The 25,304-nt window shown below is 30.3% G+C and overlaps 2 protein-coding genes and 1 pseudogene across 2 annotated transcripts; 1 reads left to right on the forward strand and 2 right to left on the reverse strand.

Annotated features, from left to right (window-relative positions):
• Window positions 1-4,406: 4,406 nt before the first annotated feature.
• On the forward strand, window positions 4,407-11,239 carry LOC100803139 (ATP-dependent 6-phosphofructokinase 6). Its single transcript, XM_041016363.1, has 14 exons — window positions 4,407-4,586; window positions 4,690-4,877; window positions 4,992-5,038; window positions 5,130-5,169; window positions 5,816-5,878; window positions 5,993-6,130; window positions 7,139-7,297; window positions 7,448-7,501; window positions 8,312-8,380; window positions 8,508-8,637; window positions 8,993-9,258; window positions 9,880-9,928; window positions 10,103-10,257; window positions 10,758-11,239. The coding sequence occupies exons 2-14, from the start codon at window positions 4,773-4,775 to the stop codon at window positions 11,004-11,006; spliced, it is 1,524 nt and encodes a 507-aa protein (XP_040872297.1). The 5' UTR covers window positions 4,407-4,586; window positions 4,690-4,772; the 3' UTR covers window positions 11,007-11,239.
• LOC100783011 (serine/threonine-protein kinase Aurora-2-like) lies at window positions 11,002-15,064 on the reverse strand (annotated as a pseudogene).
• Window positions 15,065-17,096: 2,032 nt separating this feature from the next.
• LOC100803678 (serine/threonine-protein kinase Aurora-1-like) lies at window positions 17,097-19,706 on the reverse strand. Its single transcript, NM_001255322.3, has 9 exons — window positions 19,573-19,706; window positions 19,310-19,432; window positions 18,576-18,722; window positions 18,397-18,492; window positions 18,179-18,274; window positions 17,984-18,080; window positions 17,759-17,876; window positions 17,602-17,674; window positions 17,097-17,495 (listed from the first exon to the last, which is right to left on the reverse strand). The coding sequence occupies exons 1-9, from the start codon at window positions 19,615-19,617 to the stop codon at window positions 17,394-17,396; spliced, it is 897 nt and encodes a 298-aa protein (NP_001242251.2). The 5' UTR covers window positions 19,618-19,706; the 3' UTR covers window positions 17,097-17,393.
• Window positions 19,707-25,304: the final 5,598 nt, after the last annotated feature.

Genomic DNA, 25,304 nt, shown 5'->3' on the forward strand with positions numbered 1-25,304 from the left:
AATTATAGTTAATATCATTAATTAATATAAAAATTTAAAAGTTATATCTATCAAAAAATTATATCTAATTAAGTCATATAAAATGTTATATATGCATATATTAAAAGGAAAAAATGTGGGTTATATTGTGAATAAATAATTTAAAAGTTAAATAAAGAATAATGTGTTATCTTAAGTTTGAAAATACGATAAAGGACTTTTGTATTAAAATGGAGCAATTTTTTCCATAAATTACGAAAATGATCGATTTTAAATAAATTATCGAAATAGGTAAATTGTTATTTCAAAGACAATTTCAATGTAAAGAAATCGTGTCAAAGGCGATTTCATTTTGTTAATTTCTTTTACTTTTTTATTTTTAAAAATATTGTAGCGATATAAAATTGTCACAAATTATGTTTTTAGCTGTCCCAAAATGAGCGTTCGAGTGTTTCTTATGTAGCATGATAATTTGTGATGGTTTTAGAAGTAATTTATGGCCACCATAATTATTTTTAAAAAACAAAAACTGTAAAATGTTAAATTGTCTTTAGAAGTATAATTTTTTATGTTAAAATCGTATTTGGAAGCATGATTTATTTATTTTTGTAAATTTTTAAAAAATTTACCCATTTTTGGTAACTATCATTCGATACAAAATCCTACAATAAAGCTGTCAATGAAATAATAAGTGTGTAATTGGTAACTTTTTTTCTCTGAATGATATTTTGGATAATTTTATGTAAATCGTGGACATCTTTTAAATAATAGAATATGGATTTTTGCCGTAGAGAGCATTGATTCATTGTTCTAGTTATTCAATAAGAGAACATACTAATAAATTAAAGTAATGTCACTCTCAAAAACTGTAGATAATTTAATATATAATATGAATTAAATTAATTAATTAAAAATATAAAAAAACGTGATTTTATTTTTCCTAGCAATAGTCATGACTATTATGAAAAACAAAATAGCGTAATGTCAGCAATGTATTGGTAAAAATCATCAATTAAAGATAAGAAGAAAACACTAACATTGTGTTAGTATGAATGAAATTAAAATTAAATAAATAAATATTAATTAAAATAGTATTTTACAAAAACTCCTTTCCATCTTATAAAAATCATTATACTCTCAGTTTATTTAACAGTTGGATCGCTGAGTCTAAGTTTTGTCTTTTTTTAATAATTATAAAATACAATAAATATTGTTTCAAGAGTAATATGGATACCAAGAGGGTCTCATAAGTTGGTTCAACATGTAAGTGATTATTATAAGCCTTTTATCATGTTCAATTTACATGTATAAAAAAAAGTAATATGGACTAACGAGTCATGGCAAAAAAATCACAATAAAAATCATATTCAAATCAAAATTAGGATCAAAAATAAATTTGGGCTTTTATTATTGTAATTTGAGGTATGAAAATTTTTATATCATCAATCAATTAAATTTTTCGTTATAATATTACTTTTAAGGCAGATCAAAGGTTAATAAATTTAATATATATATATATATGCACACACGTGTGTGCGACTACTTATAATTAAATAACATTGTAAAAATTATTTACCTTATCAATACATACATTTTTTGTTGAAGAATATACATACATTATTTACTCTATTAATTAATGTGAAAACATTTTCATTTAAAAAGGAAATAATATAATATTAATTCATTAATTTTAAGATTTTTTTCTTTTTAATGAAATTCAAGCACCATACATGTTTTCTCTTTTGATCTTCTAACTTGCTTTGACAAACCGAGTATGTGTAAAGTTTAACTATTGTGTATCATTAGTGTAAAAAAATTATATTGTTGATCAATAAAAATTCATTTTTAAAATTATTTCAATAGTCAATAAATTTATAATACATATAATTTAAAATTACATCATAGTGAAATATTTCAAGTGATTTGAGACAAGTGTGAAGTTAATTTACATTAGATAAAACTAAGCTCTCCTTCGTTAAAATGGATTTCAGACATGGACCTTGCCCTCAAGGAATTAAATAAGGTCAAATGGATACTTTTCATTTTGTTGGCTCTCGCTTTAAAGAGCACAGTAAGAACACGGGGACCGTGGTTGTGGAGCATGGAAGCATGAAAGTGGAACACCAAGTGCAATTAAAACCAAACTTATATAAATCACATTTTTTCTAATTCAATATGTAAATTACATATGAAATAAATTTTAGTTTTGCATAATCATCTAACAATTAAAAATAAGTATAAATAGCATAAAAAAAGTATCACAATAAATAATTTGAGATACTAATTTTGAAGCTAGAGTAAGCATGATAACGCTGGATCTTTTTTATCGTGAGCCATAATTGTTTACCAATTAATAAAAATGAAATTAGAATATAATTATATAGATTATAACACTGGACTTTTTAATTGAAATTTTTAAACATTGATTCATAAACACAACAAAAAGACATGAGAAGAAAGAAAAAAGAAACTGACAAACAAAGAATGATACTTTTTAATGACATGTAATATTTTAATTTGAATAGAAAAAGAGTAATAAAACGAAACAGTGATTTCAATTTACTTATAAAATAATACAAAATGATATAGAACTTTTTTCTACATATTTATATACATTTTTAAAAAATATTTTGGGTCCCTTTTAGTCATGATGAGCCTTGGCTCATCTTTCTTTCAAACAAGGCTTAACTAGGGTCGATTATGCTTTGATCCTTAAGGTTGTGTCTGAATTAATGGTGTAAAATGAAATACAACGGATCAAAATATAATAGAATAAGGTGAACTGAAATAAAATGAAATGAAAAATGTCATTCAATTATTTGAATATTTTAAAACGAAAAGGAAATAGGTTTTCATTCCATTGTTTAGAGAAGTGAAAAAAAAGTGTCAAAATGAGTAATAACTTTTTAATTCTCACATTATCCTTATTGCTAATATATAATCCTTAAGAGGTTAATGATTATGTTACAATTTACAAAGATAAAATAATCAATTTATAATCTGAATGCTTTATATTTGGCAAGTGCACACCAAATCTAAGGAAAAGAAAATTGGGATTAAGCAGTGAATTGAAATATCGTGATCCATCTTCTTTCTATGTTTTGTTCCTACTTTTATAAACTAAACAATGAAATAAGTTTATCTTGTATTCTATTTTTCTCCATCTCACCCTCTATTACCACTAATGCAAACATAATAAAAGGAACAAAATTATTTATCATTTATATTATAAGTATTTTTTTATACATCTGAAATTTAAAAACATTAGGAAAACAAAGAAAAGAGAAGAAAAAAACAGAGTGCTCCTCCTAAGATTTACAACGCCCACAGAGTCAGGCATCAAAATGTGACGCGAATCATGCAGACAAGATTGCCAAACTATGAGAGGTGAATTTCCAACGGTCCCTTTCTTAGCCAAAACATAAGTAACAAAGTTCTCTTCCCTGTACATTACTTTTTTGGTCTTATATTTAAATTAAATAAAAAAATATATGACATAAAAATAACGTCTCAACAATATATTTGAAAATTACTTAAAAGTTAATCAAAAAATTTAAATTACAATGATTAATTATAAATTTAATGAAATCATAAAGATGTACAAATTAATTTAACTTATAAGAAAATAATACATCAAAATTATATTTATAAATATAAATGTTCAAAAGAAACACAATCCTTTTAAATAATTCGCTTTTTTAAACATAGGGGGATTTTGATTTATGGATATTTTTTAGTCCCATAATATTATTCCTAAGTATATTCTAAAAAAATATTTGGTTAACTATTAAATATGGTTGTAAATTTTTTTATATACACAGGAATAATTAAAACATGAATATGTTTGACATTTTTTCTAAAAATATATATAATAATTATTAAAATATGCTTATAGTATATCTGGTGTATATGAAAATTGTCATGTTGCGCCACTGGAGCAAGAGTTATCTATTAGAGTAGGATCACTGGATAAAAAGAAAAGAAAAATATTGTGAGCAACATTAGACGGTAAATGAAATTGGCACTGGAATGTAATTTGTGGGAATGATAAAAGTTATAGCACATAGATAAAGGAAGCACTAAGAGAGTAAATATATATGTATTTTTACTCATCAATAGAAATTTTTGCACACAGAGAAATAGATATTCTCTATTTCATTTGATAGGATTAAATATTGGATTAAATATAATATTGGTTGAGGATGAAATTATATTTTAATAAAAATAAAATATATCAGAGATTAATTGGCTTATTATTTCATAACAAATAGGGAGAATTTTGTTTCCTTCCTATATTTATTGTACTAAAAAATTTATCCGCTTGTAAAGCAAGGAAATAAATACTGTATACAGCCTTATACAAGTAAAAAGTGGAAAAGTGGAAGTCCAAAACAGCGGTGGTGTCAACACTTTAGATCTAATAGTATCCGGTAAAACCGCGCCCACCGGTTTTCTGTGAACACCGCATCCTGGTTAAACCGAGTCCTCTGGATTCCAGAAGCATCATTCTCTTCGCGCACACACAACTCAAATTCTACAAAGAGATTCAATCTCGACCGTCCATCTCCACGATCATACACACGGACGGTCCAGATCCATCGTGACATGTCAGCACTAAGATTCTCGTTGAAACTAAACTAATCGATAAGCGTTCTTTTCATTTTCATACTAATTCCACTTATTTTCTATCTTTTTCGTCGTTCACTTCAGAATCCTAAAACAAAGTCTATAAAAGGGAAAAAAAATAAATAATAAACAGCGAAGTTACGAAGATTCTGTAGAGAAGAAGAGCAATGGCGTCCAACGATTCCGATTCGCAGATGAAGATCGTACATGGCGATGCTGGTTACATACTTGAAGACGTTCCTCACTTCGCCGACTATATTCCAAATCTTCCTGTATTTTCTCTCTCTCTCTCTCTCTTTAGGAGTTCTTCGATTACATATGCGAACTGCATTGCATTGACGCATTCACTTGCGGATCGTTTGTGTACTACTTTTTTTTTTTTGCAGACATATCCGAATCCGCTTCGATCCAATCCTGCTTACTCGGTTGTTAAGTAAGTTAATCGGTTTATTTATGTGATTTTGATCTGAGAACGGAATGTGTTCTGTTCGAAACGTTGATTTTTCTGTGTTTTGCATCGTCAGGCAGTATTTCGTGCACATGGACGACACTGTTCCTCAGAAGGTTCTATGTGTTTCTACTTACGCTAGTGACCTGTTTGTGTATTTAGTTCTCCAGTTCATCAATCTCAAACGCTTTTGCTATGTATTCTTTTGCGTTTACCCGATCTATTAAGTGTCTACGACGACTTTGCTATTGAATTTCTGTATTATCGATTTGTTCGATTTGCGGGGGAACTTGAAGCACTTTTTTATGATTTCTGATACTTAATTGATTCTCAGTGATGGGAATAATAAACTGAGATCTTGTTTACTGTCCTAAAAAATAGTTGTTCTGTTTTTTCTAAAATTTGTTTGACCCTTAAATACATTTGAAAGTGTTTGTTCTCTGAACACATTTCCGATTTCTAAATGCTTGTTCCCTGAACACTTGAATATAGCACTTGAAGAAAACAGAAGAGTATAAGAAAACATCTACCAGCTGTTCCTATTTTTTTTGGATTTTAAAACACTTGTTTTTGGAAACAATTTACAAAATTAATAGATTTTGGATTAAAAATAAAAATTAAGTGTCGAGCTGTGTAAATTTGTCTCACATAACAGTTTTGAAAACAAAGAAGTAAGAAGATAATCAAACATGACCTGAATCTCAGCAATTCAGCAATAACAAGGTGCACTGGCGTTTATACTTTCGTTTGGCTTTTCAATAGGTTGTTGTTCACAAGGATAGTCCAAGAGGTGTACATTTTCGACGTGCAGGGCCTCGGCAAAAGGTCATTTCCCTTGTTTGTCTGTGCGTATATTATATATTATTAAGAATTAAGAATATTAAAAATGTATAATTAATTTTGTATCAACTCACCAACACCTAATCATATGCTGTTCAGGTATACTTTAAATCGGATGAAGTGCATGCATGCATTGTCACGTGTGGTGGACTCTGCCCTGGCCTCAACACTGTCATAAGGGAAATTGTCTGTGGTCTTTCCTACATGTATGGTGTTAACAAAGTCCTTGGCATAGATGTGAGTGAGTAAATTCTCTTTTGTTGTATGTTATTGCATTATCTTTTTATCTGGATTATATAACCTGTGATTTGTATTAGGATTTAGGAAAGAAAGCTGGCATTGCTCTGATGTGCTTCTCTGTCCCTGACTTCTTTGTGTGTGCATGCCTTATTGTATTCTCGTAAATCAAAGTGTATGGTAGTCCGCCGGACAACCAGTCAAATGGACTCCAATTTTGTACACACCCTTGGATAATCACTGGATACTGGAGTTATACTCTTGATTTGGATTTATTCCATATTTCCTTTTTGAGAGGCATTGCAGAGTACACTTAAATGTTGTGTAAGTTGCAACCTCTTGAACTAAAGGCCAATTTGAATTAGCTTCTATCTAATGGGAGCTTTTGTTAAGACTTTTCTAAGGGAAGAATACCAAACTCTTTAATTTATAAGTGCTTATGGAGAAGTTAAACGAAAAGTCTTAAGAAAAAAGTTAAGGTACACAAATTAATTTAAACTCACGCTGGAAGTTTAATTCATTTTATCTCACCAATTCATTCTATTTTCTTCTCCCTTAAGTGTTTATTAAGAAGTTTATCCAAACTAGTTGTAGTTAAATGTTTTTGGAAACATCTAATTGTCTTTACGAGCATTTTAATGTTTGTTTCAACTTTCAAGCAAGTTCTAGTTCTTATAGCTGCTTGGTTTTTCTTTATCTCATTAGATATGTAAATTAACTTTGTGTTGTTGTGAGTGAAAATCTGATTACTATGTTTTGAAATTTCTTGCAACAAAACAATCAATGCTCATTTGGGAATCTTGATAACCCATGCGACGAATTCTAGCAAGTAAATGCAGGTGTTTAAAGAGAACTTCCTATCAATACCTGTTAAACTGAACAAACTTTTGGATTTCTTGAAGACAATTTACTTTTCACTTTTTTTGTTTTTTCCTGTTGGTCTTTTAACCTGAGTTGCACTTCTTTATCCATTGTCTTCACCACTATATTGTATCTAATATTACACAGGGTGGTTATAGAGGCTTTTATTCCAAAAACACCATTACTTTAACACCTAAGGTGGTCAATGATATCCATAAGCGTGGGGGTACGATTCTTGGGACATCACGAGGGGGGCATGATACTGGCAAGATAGTTGACAGCATCCAGGATCGAGGAATTAATCAGGTTTACCATGTGTCAGCTGTATTATAATGAAGTTTCTGATGATGATGAATGCGGGAATCATAAATTAGAGTTTTGTTATATCCATGTACTTAAAACCTAAGTAGGTTATTGTCATCGCATGGGTTTTCATTGCTTGGGTTATGGTTACAGGTTTATATTATTGGAGGAGATGGAACACAGAGAGGAGCGACTGTGATTTACGAGGTATAGCAATTCAAAGTTTTTAATTATGTAATGTTTCTTACTTCTACAATAAGAAAAATAAGAATATCATTTCATTCAAGAAGAAATATGTTTAATATATACCTTTTTAAGATTACAAATCCTCATATTTGTGTAGTTTATTTTTGTTTTTTTGTTGAATTTCTTGATTGTTTTAATGAAACCAACTAATCAGGTGCTCCAAATTTAATTTGCCTTCTGCATCTCAATTAACAATTCATAAACTTCCACATGTTCACTCTAATTGCTAACCCGCGCAAAGAGATAGTGCAGATAAAATCATTTCAAATGATATATTATAGATTATTAATAATTACTGACAAGTCTCACATTTATGCCTTCTATTTTTCCAAGTTTGAGCAAAGTTGTTAATTGGTATCTTTTGGGAACTGTATTTTTTTTTTAATTATGTATGCATATTTCTGCTCTTACTTGATGGCCCTTTTCTTTTCTTCTTTCCAAAAACAGCACAAAAGATGATAATTTATATGTCAAGTGTAAATGTGGTTTCAGTAGCAAAGTTGATCCATGTCTTCAAGTGCAAATTCAATAGTATCTTAATACCTTAAACTATGTTGGTTTCGAAATGTAGTTTGCATGGTGCAGTACTACCTTTTACAGTTAGGCTCAAGCTTGATGGTAATTTCAAGGGATGGCTAGGAGCGCATGATTTTACTAAAAGAAACTTGGTAGCATAAATTTTATAACTGGCTGATCAACCTGTTATCATTCTTGGTGTCTTTTAATATATGAAGTAAGCATTCTGAATAGATTTTGGTTATCATCATACAGGAAGTTAGACGGCGGGGTCTGAAAGTAGCAATTGCTGGAATTCCTAAAACCATAGACAATGACATCCCGGTATGCTTGTTCACAATGTCATATTTTTTGTTCCTCCCTGGAACTCTAATCTTATCATTAAAATACATTTGAAGTGTTGGTTATCTATGAAGAAACTTCATGTTCGGATTGCCTTCTTTTTCTTTAGGTTATTGACAAATCTTTTGGTTTTGATACTGCGGTTGAGGAGGCTCAACGTGCCATTAATGCAGCTCATGTTGAAGCTGAAAGTATTGAGAATGGCATTGGTGTTGTAAAGCTAATGGGACGTTACAGTGGTATGCATACTTTGCATTTGCTTGATATCTTTTAGGCATCTAATTCAGATGATTGAAACCCTTTTATGTTTCACTTTTAGCTCTCTTCAATCGGGCTTCTGTGTTCTGGAGTTAACTCCTCTAAAGTGAGGGAAGTGTAATTTGGAGGATTAAGTGCACTAATAACCTTTGATTAGGAAATCAATGATTAAGATTGTAACTACAGAGTTTTTATATGTTTATTTTATCAAAATGCTCAACTGTTGATTTTTTAATTAACAATTGTAAGTGTATTTTATCGTCTAAGTGCACCAGTTGCTTTTGAGGATCTGGATCTTTTTCTTTTCCTGTGTTATGATGAATACTATGACTGCAGGTTTTATTGCAATGTATGCCACTCTTGCTAGCAGAGATGTGGACTGTTGCTTGATTCCAGAGTCACCCTTCTACCTTGAAGGAAAGGGTGGACTTTTTGAATTTATTGAGAAAAGGCTGAAAGAAAATGGACATATGGTCATAGTCATAGCCGAGGGAGCAGGACAAGATCTTCTTACAGAAAGCATGCAAGCCATGGATCAGAAGGATGCTTCTGGAAACAAATTACTTCAAGATGTTGGTTTATGGATATCTCACAAGATTAAGGTATTGTTGTACAAGAGATGGTTCTTAAAACATAATTCTTCTTTTCCTCAGAAATTTGTGTAGTATAATTCTACTTGCCTAGTTATACATCTTTAAGAGGAATGAAGGACTCGTGTAGTATAATGTGAGCTACCTAACAATATTCTTTTCATTAATTTCAAACTTTATGGGGCTATTCACTCCCTTAAGATAGACGCCCATAACATTCTGAACTTCACCTGGGGCTGAGTGCTAAAAACATTTTTTAACTATTTAACTGTTAGAAAATATGAAAATAGTTAAGAAAATTTTGTAAGTGTCATTTGATGAAACATTTTGGGGTGAGTTTCTCCGGATTTTCTTCCTCTGCACATATCCTTGCCTATCAGTAAAAACTCACCATTTATCATACTCCTCTCCATCTTAGCCAATGGCTAGATGGGCATACTTGTATATAGTTGTATACTAGTATATTGTTTATCCAGTTATATATATATATATATATATATATATATATATATATATATATATATATATATATGTATACATGTCCGTGTGTTAGGGTCTTTCTAATTAGAAAAATCTTTTTGTGCAATTTTCTTCCTCTCTCCCTTTTAATTAATATTTTTCATGCTGTAATAGGATCACTTTGCAAGGAAGGATAAAATGCCCATCAATCTTAAATATATAGGTCAGTTTCTCTTACAGCATTCTCCTCTTCCTTTTTGACCTATTTATTTCTTACTTAGTCTTTCATTTTTATTTCGGATTTGAAAGGTTTTTTAAAATTTGACTGACAATTATCTCATTTTAATTGAGTTATCTGCCTAGTGGGATAAGACTTTGTTGTTATTGTATCTGCCAGATCCAACTTACATGATTCGGGCAATTCCAAGCAATGCATCAGACAATGTCTACTGTACACTTCTTGCTCAGAGTGCAGTCCATGGTGCAATGGCAGGGTATACTGGATTTACAGTTGGACTGGTCAATGGCAGACAGACTTATATTCCATTCATTGTTAGTTTCTACATATCATTACCCAAATTCTGAACTGTTTAATAAATATAATGTGTTGCTCTTTTTTTATTTGGGTACAATAATTTTCTATTCTTGTTTTATATCAAGGGGTGGTCGACTTAAAAGTAGTACAAGCTTAATTCCCCCCAAGTAAGATCTTGAATTTGATCTGTATGGGAAAAAAAATATAGGACGAGCTAGTCCCACCATACTGTGAATGTTCTGATCTCGTATAGGATTTTCTCCCCTATGGATAATACCTACAGTCTAGGAAAAAAATGCAGAGACATTTGCTACTTAGCTACTATCATTTTGAGGGAAGAATGATATTTTTACCATATGTACATGAAGTTTGTTTTTTGCTTCACCGCACCCCGTGCATATGAACATGCCTATTTATTTTTTATTGCTTCTCCAATTTTATATTGATGGTTTGTATTTTCCCAAGATCAGAATTGTTCTTCACAATTGAGAATTTATGTTCAAATTTTGATACCCAGAGAATCAATGAGAGGCAGAACAAGGTTGTGATTACTGACAGAATGTGGGCAAGACTCCTTTCTTCAACCAACCAGCCTAGCTTTTTGAGCCCTAAAGATTTAGAAGAAGCCAAGAAAGCAGAATCTCCGACACAATTGTTGGAAGAGAACAATTGCAATGATGTTGGTGATGCCGAGAAAGAACAACCTCCCAAAGATGAACAAGAATCAGGAAACCACACAGACAATGGTATCAAGACACAAAATTAGATTTAGACTTGTTCATCTACAACTGTATTTGGGGACATGTTTTATCTTTTTGACTCAAGCCCTACAACCTCCAAAGCCTGGAGTATTGGGAGCTGTTCTTTTTGTCCTTTTCCATGTTTTGCAAGTTGGTACGTCTTTCTTTATAAAGACCTACTACCGTCTTGCGTGATTGTTGTACTCAGAAGATTGCTGAATTTTAACCTGGGTCATTAAGAATGGAACGGAATTATTTATGAGGTGCTTGAAGGTACAACTACTTTATCTGGTTATTGTTCTATGTTTTTGGTTGTGACTTGAGTTTTTATAGGCAGTTTTGCTGGAACAAGGTATAAATAAACAATGTTCCGTTTCCTTTTTTCTTCCCTTTAATCTCACTTCTTCAAAAGTGGTTCTCAAATAGTCTACATTATGCAGCGTGTGTGATCATTTTCCCAATATATTCCTCTTCAAAAGTGGTTCTCAAGTTGATCCATATTCATATTGTAATTACTTTTTTTTCCTTCTTTTACACTAAAATATTTATATTTAAAAAAAATAATTCTCATTTATTTTTTAAAATAATACTCATTTATTTATGTTATGTGTGTACACGGGAATAAAATATCTCTACGAGTGAGAGAGGCTTAGGTATGCTTTGGCTGATGTGAGAAAAGAGAATAGAAAGTAAAGAAAACTTATTATGTTTGTTTTCCCTCATTTGGTTTATCTAATAACGAGGGACGAAAGAAAAGTTTAAATAGCAAAAGTAGAGAGATATTTTTTTGTTTTGCTGATCTGTATCTTCTCAAGTGGGAGAGAAAAAAGTAGAAAAAAATGAACAAAATATGTAGATGTCATTTTAGTCTTTTTTATTACAAAAATGACATTTTCAGATTTTCTACGTATTACGGTTCATTTTTTCAGGGTGTTTATGTCATTTTGGATACAATATTTTTCTTCTCTTAATTTTGTAACACATTTTAATTTTTTTCCCTTTTATTTTCTTTGTTATTAAACAATTCAAAAATGATTTTCTTTTTTTATTATATTTCCTTTCCTTTTACTTTCTTCTCTAAATCAAACAAAATACTGTTAGAGAGAAGCTTCAATGAGAGGAAAAAAAATCTCATTTTGGGTGTAATTTTGTGGGTTGTAAGTAACACTTTGTATATTTTTCTTTTCATTAAAAGATCTAGCAGCAATCCTTAGATATAAGCATAATTAGTCAAACTTCATTATCAATTATGTCTTATTATTTCGCATTTATTTTATTTTTCACAAATTTGATTATATAAAAACATTTGCGTAGTTTTTCTAACAAATACAAAAAAAGATTATGAGGTACACTAGCCCCTGTATACGCCGGAGGGCTCGGCATTCTGAACAATCCAAGGGTGTTCAAGGAGTTTGTGCAATGGTAGACGTTGAGAGGAACTCTTGACCAGCATCTGTTAATAAAAATAATAAATAAAGGAAAGAGTTTCTCAGTCAAATGTTTGAACAAGTATCTCATCATAGGCTATCCTTGAGAGAGAGAACTTGACAAAAAAAAAAGTGTTACAAGACGCAAAACCTGGCTAATGAGATCCTTTGCAGAGGAAGATACAATTGGTTTAGAAGGGAACTTCAGATCCACTTGTATTATCCTGCAAATTTATATTGAATGTTTATAAATAGTTTGTAGTTTATTAAAAAAGGCACCAAACACGGAAAGTAGCATGGAGTACAGTAGATTCAGTAGCACTAGCACCCTAGTACTTTCAAATTGTTTCGTCTGTCCATGATACCAATGCTAATATTCAACTGCTTAGTGCTTATCTCCTGTAAGTATCAGAATGCTCTTTAGCCTCAAAAGGAGGGACTCCATAAAGAAACTCAAAGCACAGGACACCAAGGCTCCATATATCCACACTCGCATCATGTTCTGCACTCACAACTGTTGAAACCTCAAAAGTGTTTAGAAGAAATATATAGTAGTGCCTTTTTCTATGGAGAGAATAACAAGAAGTATTTTGAAAGTGGTCCATGTCACATAAGCATACGCATCTCAGGTGGAAGATAATCCAGTGTGCCACACATGGTTCGCCTGCGAATGTGTGCACCAACCAGCCAAAGTCTGCTATTTTCAGTTCACCCTAACAATGAAAAGATGTCGACATAATTTGAATACAACGAGAACAACAAAAGGGCAATATAAGAAGCAGCAGCCCGGGTATAGTAGATCATCAGTGCACCATTAAGAAGATTCTCTGGTTTAATATCCCTATGTACTACATACTTTCTATGGCAATATATAAGGGCTCGGGTCAATGATGCAACATACTGCCTTAATCACAAAATAAATAAACATCAGCATGTCAATCTCAGAAGAATGTTCAAGTGGAATACTTAAGCATGTAGCCTGGCAAAGATGGGTTAACTTCTTCCCCGGTCCTACACACATGACTAAGCTACTGAACATTCAATTTTACTCAAGTCAGATGTTATTTTAAACTCGGTATTTACTTGCTTCTTTAATATCTCGATACAATTGTGAGGAAAAAAATTACATCAGCCAGTAATGGATTTTTGTAATCCACATTCTATGGTATTTAGGTAGAGTAAAGAACCAGAGCTGTTGTACGATATATACTTACAGCAGCTGCACGCCTCTCACTGAAATATTTGCATTTCTGCAACTCCGTTGTAAAGTTCACCTTTGGGTGCATACTCTAAAATCAAATAAATTCGTTTCTGCAGCGAAGTTATTACATTAGAAAATGTAAATAGCAGTAAACTTAACCCTCTTCAACAATCTCAGCATAAACAAGGAATATACCTGATCATAAAAGTATCCATAAAGGCGCAAGATGTGGGGATGTCGGAGATGACTTTGTATTTCAACTTCACGTTGAAGTTGATGCACGACTTGGGATTGTTGCAATTGGCACTTAAAGAGTACTTTCAAAGCAACAATGTGACTAGTCTGTATGAAGATTACATTTCAGTTTCACAATAAAATAAACACATGAAAACAAGGTGAAGGAAAACTATCTGTGCAAATCAACAACAATACTATATCATAACCATTTCAGAAATATACAGATCAACATTGGTCATGTCAATGCAATGGCTCTCATCCTAAACTATGTAAAACCAACAACCCCAAAAAAACTTGAGCTGTTACACCTCTAAACAGTTTCTCATTCAAACCCTCAATGTGAAATTTACGAGGACGAAAAGAATCTCACATAAATCTAGCTAAAGAAACCAAGAATAGCACTAACTTTCCCTCTGGTAGCAGGAGATAAAAGATTCCTGAGTTAGAGGCCAGGAAATACCTCCAGAACGCAAAGGTAAGAAGCTACAATTGTAGAAGCATATGTTATATGAAGTTTTGATGATGCCAAAAATGAAAGTTATTCAAGTTTGATCAAAGTCAAGATCACAAGAATTCAAAAGAAACAGAGGTTTGGCCTTAGGTTAATTTTTTTCAAAACATCTTATAAAAGTTTTTGAGCAAAACTCTTTTTGTGAAAATCTGATTTTCTCTCTGGTAATGGATTACCAAGAGTCTCAATCATTTTTGTGAAATGCTCTTAAAAAGATAGTTTAACTTCGACCAACAACAATGCTCTTAAAATTGAAGCTCTTAGGTTTCAGCCAATTTGTTAGGACAAAAGAAAAGGAAGAAACGAAATTAAAATTGAAGAATGCAACGGTTACAATACAAATAAATCAGAGAGCGGGAAATGGAAACCGTGTGGTGTTGGAGTTGAGGTTGAGTCTCTGTTGCGATGGCCATGAGAGAGAGAGAGAGAGAGAGAGAAAGTTGAGAGGCTGTGTTGCGTTGTGTTTTGCAATCCCGGCAGACGGCACGACGGCTTAGTTTTTTGAGCGGTCGAATAACGGATGGCACGGGATACGTCCTCCAATTCCGCTTTCTTTGCTTTTTCAAATCTTTTTCTTTCTTTTTTTTTCTCTCTCTTTTTTCACAATTCTTTTTTTTTTTATAACCTTTTTTAACACGGTTATATGTTGACGAAATAAATGTAAACATTTCTTTATGAAAAATTATTGCGTTATTGTAAATAAAAAATGGGAAATATTCAGGGAAGTAAAAGGCAAAAAAATATTAGAATGCTTAAAAAATTTCCACCAAACTAACAAATTAGGATTTGTTGATAAAAAAAATGTGTAAAAATTTGTTGTCTTATAATTTTTAAATGAGTTTTTATATGATCTTAATTTAAAAAAATCCATTTTTAATTCGCACTACTTTTTTTAAGGGAATTAGTAAGACACATAAAAAATAATATTCATTTATATTAATATTAATTAAGATCAAACTTTCCTTCTAAGTATTCAATGTAATACATATGGAATCAACCAAACTCAAAACAAAACGACGGTTGCAGCAACTCCATTCCGTAATGCAAGAACTGCAATTGATAATTTAATGATTGAATTAATAAAATTTAAAGTATCTTTTAGGTCCTTGCAAATTTAGCTAAAATTGATTCAATTCCTAAAATTTTTAAAATACTAGTAGTTTTATTCCTTAACTTTATTAGTAAATAGTCATTTTGTCTTTGAATGTCTAATCTAATTTATTGACAAATATATTCCTCAAATATGAAAATATAAAATTTAGTTTCTAGAAGTGTGATAAATATATCCGACCTTAACTTCCGTTCGTCATCGTTAATAAAATAGTTTACGTGATACGAATGGATAAATTTGTCACTAAAATGATTAACAACGTGGTCATATCTAATTGTCAGCATAAGGGCAAATTTTTTTATAATATTTTTTTTTACTTTTCGTCTTTTCACACCGTCGACAAATGAGTCACTGAAAGATGAAACAAAATTTAATCTTCGAAAGTGTAAAAATGTAACAAATATACCCGGACGTTAATAAGAGATTGTGACTAATTATTATAATTTTGAAAAATTTATAATTATTGAGATAAAATTTTTGGAGAGATGTACCACACCAATAAGTGTCTATTTCTATTATATAATTTTTAAGTTTCATTAACGGTTGAGACATGCATAAAATATTACAAATGAAAGTAAAATTTTGTTACTTTGGTGAATTCTTCTTACTTTTCTTCAACTACTAAAAAAATTAATTATTTGGTTGTTAACTCTTGAATAAATGATATCAACACAAAAAAAATTTACTATAAAATGATAAGAAAATCATTGTTTCTGTTTAATCAAGCACTATTTATTTAATTTTGTTATAAATTTTCATAATAAAATATGAATGTCTATTAGTATATGCAATGATATCAAATTACAAATTATAATAAAAGTTTGTTGATTTTTAAATTTTTTAAAATCATACATAATTATTTTTTATTGACTGATCATTTAAAAAATCATAACCTTCAAAAAATCGTTCCAAAGGAGGTGAGTGTTTTTTACAAATTAAAAGTGTCATTGCAATTATAATTTTTTCTAAAAATTATTCATGGATCTAATTTAATTATAATGTTTTACAATAAACATTTTTTTTACTTGAACCTTTCATCGAGCATGAGAGTGTAAAAAATTATTTATAATTTATAAAATAAGTATTCTATTTTCTTTTAGACTCAATTTAATTTATGAGTTTGTTAAAAAAATTTGTCGTAATCATTGTAATTTTTTCAAATTATTTTTTTGTTCGGAAACTAAATTTTGTATTTTCATATTTAAAAGTCAAAAAATATTATTAGAGATGACCAACTTAGGCTATTCTATTAACGGTGACGGAAAAAAGTTAATGATCTGATATATTTGTCGCACTTTTTATACTTTCAAAGATTAAATTTTGTATTTTAATCTTTCAAGGACACCTCGGCGAATTACATATTTTGGGACAAAAGTCCCTACAGTAATTTCTGCCCTGACCCGTACTTCATTTCGACAGACTTAGCCAAGTTTACTTTTTTTACCATCTTATACTTCAGCTTATAACTTACAGATCCCTTTTTTCTTTACCTTCTTCTAATCTTCAGTGTTATATAACTTACAGATCCTTGAATTTTAGCATTAGATATAAGCCTCTATGCAAAAAAGCACCGTAACATCAGTTATTTCTGTGTTAATTATAAAAATTCAGTAGTTTCTGTGTGTAGTCGTGACCCCCTGATTTAAGAATATATTGATGATAACACGGGCGGCTCCTTTTGGAGTTACCGCAAAATAATTAGCTCTGCCTTGGGTAGTAGGAAATTACAATCAAATAACAAGTGACATCTCAACCAAACGGCTACATGTTTTAACAAATATAAAATCTTCTCTTAACCCAGCAAGCAACTAACTTCTTCAAATAGTTTGCATCATCTCTATACCAAATGTTGTCAAATACTTAGAAGCAGCTGCTATTTTTGATGATTTCCACGATTAAGAAAATACAATAAAAGAATGAGGTGCACTAGCTCCTATATACACCGGAGGGCTCGGCATTCTGAACAATCCAAGGGTGTTCAAGGAGTTTGTGCAATGGTAGACGCTGAGAGGAATCCTTGACCAGCATCTGTTAATTAAAAAAGAATTAGAAAAAAGAGTTTACTCAAGCAATCCTTGAGAGAGAGAACTTGTCAAAAAAACCATAGTGCCTACAACTCTACAAGACGCAATACCTGACTAATGAGATCCTTTGCAGCTGAGGACACGATTGGTTTAGGAGGGAACTTCAGATCCACTTGTATTATCCTGCAAAATCGAAGGGTTTACAAATGTTCAAATAGTCTGTGCATGGTACTAATGCTAATTTATATTCAACTGCTTAGTGCTTACCTCCTGTAAGTATCAGAATGTTCTTTAGCCTCAAAAGGAGGGACTCCGTAAAGAAACTCATAGCACAAGACACCAAGGCTCCATATATCCACACTCGCATCATGTTCCACACTCTCCACTGTTGAAATATCAAAATTGTTTAGAAGAAAATATAGTAGTGCATCATCCTATGCAGAGAGTAACACATAAATATTTGAATGAGTGATTCATGTGGCATAAGCATACCCATCTCAGGAGGAAGGTAATCCAGTGTGCCACACATGGTCCGCCTGCGATTGAATGTGTGCACTGACCACCCAAAGTCTGCTATTTTCAACTCACCCTAACAATGAAAATATGTTAACATAATAATGAGCACAAGGTGAGGATAACAGACAAAAGGACCATATAAGAAACAGCAGCCTGGGTATAGGAGATCACCTGTGCACCAATAAGCAGGTTCTCTGGTTTAATGTCCCTATGTATTACATGCTTTCCATGGCAATATATAAGGGCTCGGGCCAATGATGCAACATACTGCCTCAATCACAAAATAAACATTAACTTGTCACTCAGTATGGAATTTTGTGATCCACAAAGAACAGCAAATGGGGAGAGGAAAAGAAAGAATGCTGCTGTAGTGTATGATATGTACTTACAGTAGCTGCACGCCTTTCACTGAAATATTTGCATTTTTGCAATTCCTTGTAAAGTTCACCTTTGGGTGCATACTCTAAAATCAAATAAACTCGTTTCTGCAAAGAAGTTATTTCACAGAAAATGTCAATAACAGTGAATTTAAACCTCTTCAGCAATGTCAGCATCAAAACAACCATACCTGGTCATAAAAGTATCCATAGAGGCGCAAGATGTGGGGATGTCGGAGATGACTTTGTATTTCAACTTCACGTCGAAGTTGATGCACAACTTGGGATTGTTGCAATTGGCTCTTGAAGAGTACTTTCAAAGCAACAATATGATTACTCTGTATCAAAACCACATTTTAGTTTCACAATTAAATTAACAAGTGAAAACAATAAGATGAAGAGACACCATTTGTATAAATCAACAAGGAAATACATGATACCAATTTATATCTTAAAAACCAACAATTTGAAAATCCTGTAAGGTGAAGACACGTTAAATGATCAATTGCTCATGCAGTAGCTCTTTGGGCTTTAACTGTGGAAAATGCATAATGCAATCTTTTATTAGAAGAAAGAACAGTGATAGTAAAGACTGTAATACCTTGTCAGTCACAAACCAATAATTCCGAAAAATTGAGCTGCTACACATCTCTAAACAGTCTCTCACTCAAACCCTCAATGTGAAATTTATGAGAAAAAAAAAATGCGAAAATCACATACAAATCTTGCCAAAGCAACCAATAATAGCGCGAGCAAACTTTTCCCCAAGCAATTGTAAGGACAACGCAAATAAATCAAGGAGCGAATGAAATAATCCATAGAAATTAGTACAATTACGAACTATCAATGATCAGAGAAATACAAGATCAACAGAAATTAGCACAATTATTGTTAGTTGAGAAGAAATTAGCACACTGAAACTCACAGTCTTCTCCCTGGCCAAATAAACGTGACCGAATTTTCCCCTTCCGAGAGGCTTTCCGATATCGAAATCGTTTAGCGTCCACCTTCGTTGCTCCGCAGCTGAACCCGAAACCTCCGAAGAATCCTGAAAAAACGAACAACAAAACAATCAGAACCATCACCAAGTTTTGTTGCCGATTAATTAATTTCCCAAAGAGGAGTAGTTTAATTTCGAGATACGAAAACCCTAGATTTGAGACACAAAGAAGAGAGAGATAGAGGGACCTTGTGTTGCTGAGGTTGAGGTTGAGTCTCTGTTGCGATGGCCATGATGATGGAAGTGTGCAATAGATGGATGGATGGAGAGAGAGAGAAATTTTGGAGAGTGGTTTCAATGGACAGACCCTCTGCTGTGTTGTGATGCGTTGCGTTTTGTTTTGCATTAACACACCACTCAACAGCTTTCTTTCTGCAACGGTCGAATAACGGATAGCGGGCCACGTGTTCTCCCATCCCGCTTTTTACGCTTTTCAAATCTTTATTTTTTCATTTTGTCTTTTTTCTATGCCGGGAGGAGCGTTTTCGTTGACACAATGATATATGTCCCAAAATAAACAAATATTTCTTCATAATAAAAATTAAATTTAAATATATTTTTATATTTGTAATATATCTTTTTTTCAGTTTATTATCTGAAAAATATTTTTTATTTTATTATTTGACATGTTTAGATTTTTATTTTTTTAATTATTATTATTCTTATTCTGATAAATGTTGTCAGGATAAACCATTAGTATTAATGTAAATTGAAAAAGAAATATATTATAAATATTAAAAACTTATTTAACTCTATAAATTATCACGTTAAGAATGAAATAAATAATTAAATTTTTTAAAATATTTAAAAACATTTCATGTTTTTAATAAGCTTTTTTAAAGCCACTCCGTTTAAATATTTAATTAAATTAAATGTTTATTTAATACTTCTTTATTCGAGTGAGACTTTAGCTCTTCTTTTGGTGTAAAAAAATCATATCAAATTTATTTATATATTTAATTATAAAATTGTTGAAAAATTTTAAAAATATATTGAGTAAAATGTGATTTTCATTCTTCTATTTATTTAAATTTATGATTTTAGTTCCTATATTTTTTAATTGAGATATTTCATCTCCCATTTTTAAAAAGTTTACAATTCTTGTGATCAATTTTAAATGTTGATATATGTATTATGTAAAAGTTGATTGATATATGTTTATTTATTACTCACATAACAAATATTTTTTAAAAAAATATTAAATTACTAGCATGCTTAATTTATTAAAAAATAAAAAATAAAATAGTAAAGTCTAAAATTAAAAAAGGAGATTAAAATCACAATTTTTATAAAAAATGAGGGATAAGATGTCTCAATCAAAAAGTATAAAGTATGGGACTAAAATTAGGCATGTTTTAAAAGTGAGAGACAAAATGTCTCAATTAAAAATAAAAAGACTACATATTAAAAAAAAAACGGGAAGAAAATTACATTTTAACCCAATATATTTTGATACATTTTTTCTTTACAATTTACTGAAATAAATTTAGAAAGTTAGAAAAATATATTTATTATATTTTTATTATTAAGTTCTCTCTTTTATGGAGAAATATTATTAATTTCTCAAAGGATTTAACAATTCTAAAATTAATATGTTAAGTAATAAATAAAGAGAATTATTTTTTTACAAAGATTTAATTAGTTGAGATTACAAAATACTTTAATTAAAATTAATTGTTTTTGTACTTCCACTTTAATTAAACAAATCCCTCAAAATAAATTTCGATGCATTTTGTTTTTAAAATAAATGTTTTCTATAGGCATCCTTCGTAAAAAAAAAAAAAATAGATAGAAATTTCTCCAGTAAGGAATTTGAATTTTATCTTTTTAAAAATTACATCTTCTTTTGTTGATTTTTCATATACATATATCAGTTTTTTTTGTCATATATATTTTTTTTACTAAACAATGTTTATCTCATTTATTATGAATTAAATGATAATATAAGGAATCACATTATCAATATAATAGAGGTTAGGAAATAATGGAGTCACTCTTGTTAACTAACTCATGAGTAATTCCATTAGTTTTGCTTCTTAACAAATCATATTCCATAGAATGAACGAATAACTAAAAAATTTCTATACTCAGCAACAATATTTTCCAATTTGTTAGGTCCTCACATGTATTATTTATTTTGTTAACTATCATTTTCCAATTTAATTCAAACACTGGGTGATTAAAATTCATTGTAGCTACAAAGTGAAGAATTATTAATAGATCTATGTTTCACCTTCTTGAATGTCCAAGCATGATTGTCTCCATGATGTCACCAGTTAAACCAATCTCCCTTGATCATCACAAACCAATTCCAATAGTGTTAACAAATCATATGAAAGCCAGATTTTGCGTTGCATTTTAGCCATTCATGTTATGGTTTTCGTTAATCTTCAATGACTCGATTTTGAATGTCAATTCTCCTCAACTAATCTTTTGTCTTTATACACTCCCAACTCTGATAATCATCACAAACACACAAACTGGTTCCAATGATATTAGGAATCATATGGAAGTTAGACTTATAATATTTATAGTTAGTGACACAGATATTTGAATAGAAAACAGCTCCCACACATCTATCTATAACAAAATGTCATTGAAATCTGCTATGTCTTGGGAGGAAATATTATCTCTGCACCAAATACAATACAAATCAATTAGTTAAAGAAATTTTACCTATTCCATAATATATTTGATACTACCTAAATGTCTAAAACACCTATAATGCCTGAATTCTTTATATCAAAAACATCATGGAAGAAAATCGTCCATAAAAGAATTATAGCATTAAATTTTTAAAAAAAATTGTTTTACTCACCTCTCAAAAGATAATAATTTGAGTTATTCACTTATTTTTCTCTTCTCTATCCACTACATAACAAAATTCTATTTGTTTCTTCCTTCTTAAATCCTACCCTTTCTACTATTTTTTTTTTATTTTCTAAAAGAGTTTGTCTATAAAGTTATAAGAAAAGTGAATTATCTATCCTTGTATAATTACAAGAGTATCTAATTAAGATTAAATCACATAAGATATATTGTTAATAGAGTTGACTGACAAAATCTTTCTTTATATTTTTATACTCTATTATCCAAACTTATCTAATTATTAACAATATCTAATATTTTATTTTCTTTCAAGATATATTAAGATAAAATATGATAAGATTTAAATCGTTCTCAATTATCACCAATTAAAATATAACAAATATTTGTTCCAAACTAGATAATCAATATCATATTACTACTATAATAGTTACCGTCACAATAATAATCTTTTGTTTGTTTTAATTAGTATATAGATTTGTCACATTATCTCTCATAGTTATTAAATAATCATCATTTTTCATATCAATCAGCTGATGTTTTTTATTGATAAAATTATTATCTACCTCAATCATTTCTAAATAAAATAATTAAAATAATCATATTTCTTTAATTCAATTAAATTTAATATAGCATGATCCAATATTTCCAAATAATAATAATATATATTATCATTAATCATTTTAATTCAAATAAATTTTTAGACTAATAATTTTTACACTAAAACTAATAACAATAATTATATTAAAATTTTAGGATGTTACATGATTTTGTTGTACAATGCACAACACAATCACATTTGTGTTGTACTTTTTTTTACTATCACCTGCATAACAGAATCATGACTCAATTGTGTGTAATATTTTCACAACCATTTTGTATAACAGAAATACACTTTTGCTGCACTAGTGATGAAGAGTATCTTTAGAATTTTTGAATGTTAACAGGAATCAATAGCAACTCTCATTGAAATTTTCAACTCAATATTAAAATGAATCTCATCCAACCAAACTCTCATTTTTAACATGTTAATGATAGATTGGGTTGATTCATTTGAAATTCCTATCTAAATGTATGGTTTGAGAGAGAGAACTAACTTGGCTAAAACTCATCTTGTTTGTTGAAGTAGCAAAAACTTTAGAATGCAAAGGATTAATTATAAGTTTGATGGATGAAAACTCCAAATTATCAGAGCATGATGGGAGAAACATCATAAAGGAAGAAAGTAAAAGTGTGTAAATCATATTTTTGTTATTATTTTCGATGCGTTTCTCCAATACATATCGCTAGAATAAAAATCATTTAGATGTCCCAAATTCCTAGATTCATAACCAACAACATGCAACTAATTCATTTGTTACATTTTCTCACTAACTAATTATTTTACTCAAGTAAGTATAAATTATAGCTAAGAAGAGATATAATGCTTCCACCAATCGGGCTTCTTACTATTATGGTTGGTTGGCAATTGAATTTTGTACCTCCCTGTGTATATCTTGCACCTCCTGTTCTCATTCTACGCCTCTTCCCGCAGTACAACTTTTTTTCCTGTTTTTTTCTTCTTCTCCGACCTTCTTCTCCACAACCATCGAAGGTACAAAGCAAGTTCAACTAGATGCCGCAAAAGTCTCTCTCATTCTCCAACTCTCCACTTCACAGGTACGTTTTAGCATATTCACATTCACGTCAAGGACCTATATTTGGAACAAGCTTTCCGTAAGGGAATAAGTTCACTTGCGAAATGATCATTTCGGAAGGAAAAGTCTTATGGAACACCTTTTTCGTAAGCAAAAATAGTGTTATCCAAAACAAACATTCTAAAAGGTATAAAATGTACTTCTGGAAATACTATTTTGGATTGCAAATTTTGCTTTTAGAATGGTCCTTCCATAAGCCAAAATTGTACTTTCCAGAATGGCCTCTCTGGAAGATGTAAAATACATTTTCAAAAAGGCTACTCTTGATTGCAGTTGTTGCTTTCATAATGGATTTTTTGTAAGCCAGTATTGATTTATGGAACCTCCTTTTTGGAATATATAAAATACACTTCTAGAAAGGATGTTATGGATTTACAAATATACTTTCGGAATAGCCATCCTTAAGCTAAAGTACTTCTAGAACAACCATTTCAGACGTTTTTTTGGCTTACGGAAAAGACCATTCTGGAAGCTTTTTTTGCTTATGAAAAGCTCATTCCGAAAGTTTTTTTGCTTATGGAAAGGTCATTTGATAAGATTTTTTTGCTTATGGAAAGACTATTCCAAAAGTATTTTTTGGTTATGGGATGAGCATTCTAAAACGCGATCACATCCACGTCGAAAAGCACCCTCGTTAGAACCTACCCCACCATAACCTATCACCACTAGAAACCAACCCCATTAAAACCTAAACCCATGCCAAAAAGGAAGAAGCTTACCTTTGACAACGAAGAAGGAAGGGAACAAAGATGTGCGACTTCAAGGCGGAGGATGAAGGGAGTAGTCTTCGTGGGAAAGAGATGTCGCAAGTGGATTGGGGAAGGTGATGCTAATTCATTAAGGGCAATAAGATAATTTCAAACGAAACTGGGAGTGTGTGATACACTTGTGGGAGTGTAGGATTCAATTTCCAAACTGATTTAGAGGTAACATGGTATGGGTTTTTTTTTTCTTTTATTTTTTCATCATGTTTTAATGTTTAAAAAAAAGAAAAAGAAAAGGTAACCTAATGAATTAAAAAAATATTCAGAGTACAAAAAAAGGAATAACAAAGATTCAATGTAAATTAAAAAGGCTTGAATTTTTATTTATTAATAATTTGACTTTATTTTTTAGAAGAAACAATTTATTTATAAAAAGGATAAATTTTAGAATTAATTAAAACAAAATTAAAATTTTAAATAGTGCATTTATAAAAGATAAATAATATAGTAATTAATTGAATCAAAATTAAAAATAAAAAAATTAAGTAATTAAATAATATATTATATATTACGATAAAATTCTTGATTTTTATAAAATTATCAGTAACTAAATAATAATATAAAATTCGATTAAGATCACCATTAAATGCTATTTTTATTTTAATATATTTTTTTTCTGAGACAAAACTTGGA

The sequence above is a fragment of the Glycine max genome, chromosome 6 (genome assembly GCF_000004515.6).
Source record: "Glycine max cultivar Williams 82 chromosome 6, Glycine_max_v4.0, whole genome shotgun sequence".
Taxonomy (NCBI): domain Eukaryota; kingdom Viridiplantae; phylum Streptophyta; class Magnoliopsida; order Fabales; family Fabaceae; genus Glycine; species Glycine max.

What these genes read in the sequence shown, in the direction of transcription:
- LOC100803678 (NM_001255322.3), bottom strand. Translation starts at nt 19,617, where the DNA reads ATGGCCATCGCAACAGAGACTCAACCTCAACCTCAGCAACACAAG. An exon ending in CTCAACCTCAGCAACACAAG is followed by an intron (nt 19,433 to 19,572) that starts GTCCCTCTATCT and finishes TCGTTTTTTCAG; the next exon opens with GATTCTTCGGAGGTTTCGGG. An exon ending in ATGGATACTTTTATGACCAG is followed by an intron (nt 18,493 to 18,575) that starts GTATGGTTGTTT and finishes ACTTCTTTGCAG; the next exon opens with AAACGAGTTTATTTGATTTT.
- LOC100803139 (XM_041016363.1), top strand. Translation starts at nt 4,773, where the DNA reads ATGGCGTCCAACGATTCCGATTCGCAGATGAAGATCGTACATGGCGAT. An exon ending in CCTGCTTACTCGGTTGTTAA is followed by an intron (nt 5,039 to 5,129) that starts GTAAGTTAATCG and finishes TTGCATCGTCAG; the next exon opens with GCAGTATTTCGTGCACATGG. An exon ending in AGACTTATATTCCATTCATT is followed by an intron (nt 10,258 to 10,757) that starts GTTAGTTTCTAC and finishes TTTGATACCCAG; the next exon opens with AGAATCAATGAGAGGCAGAA.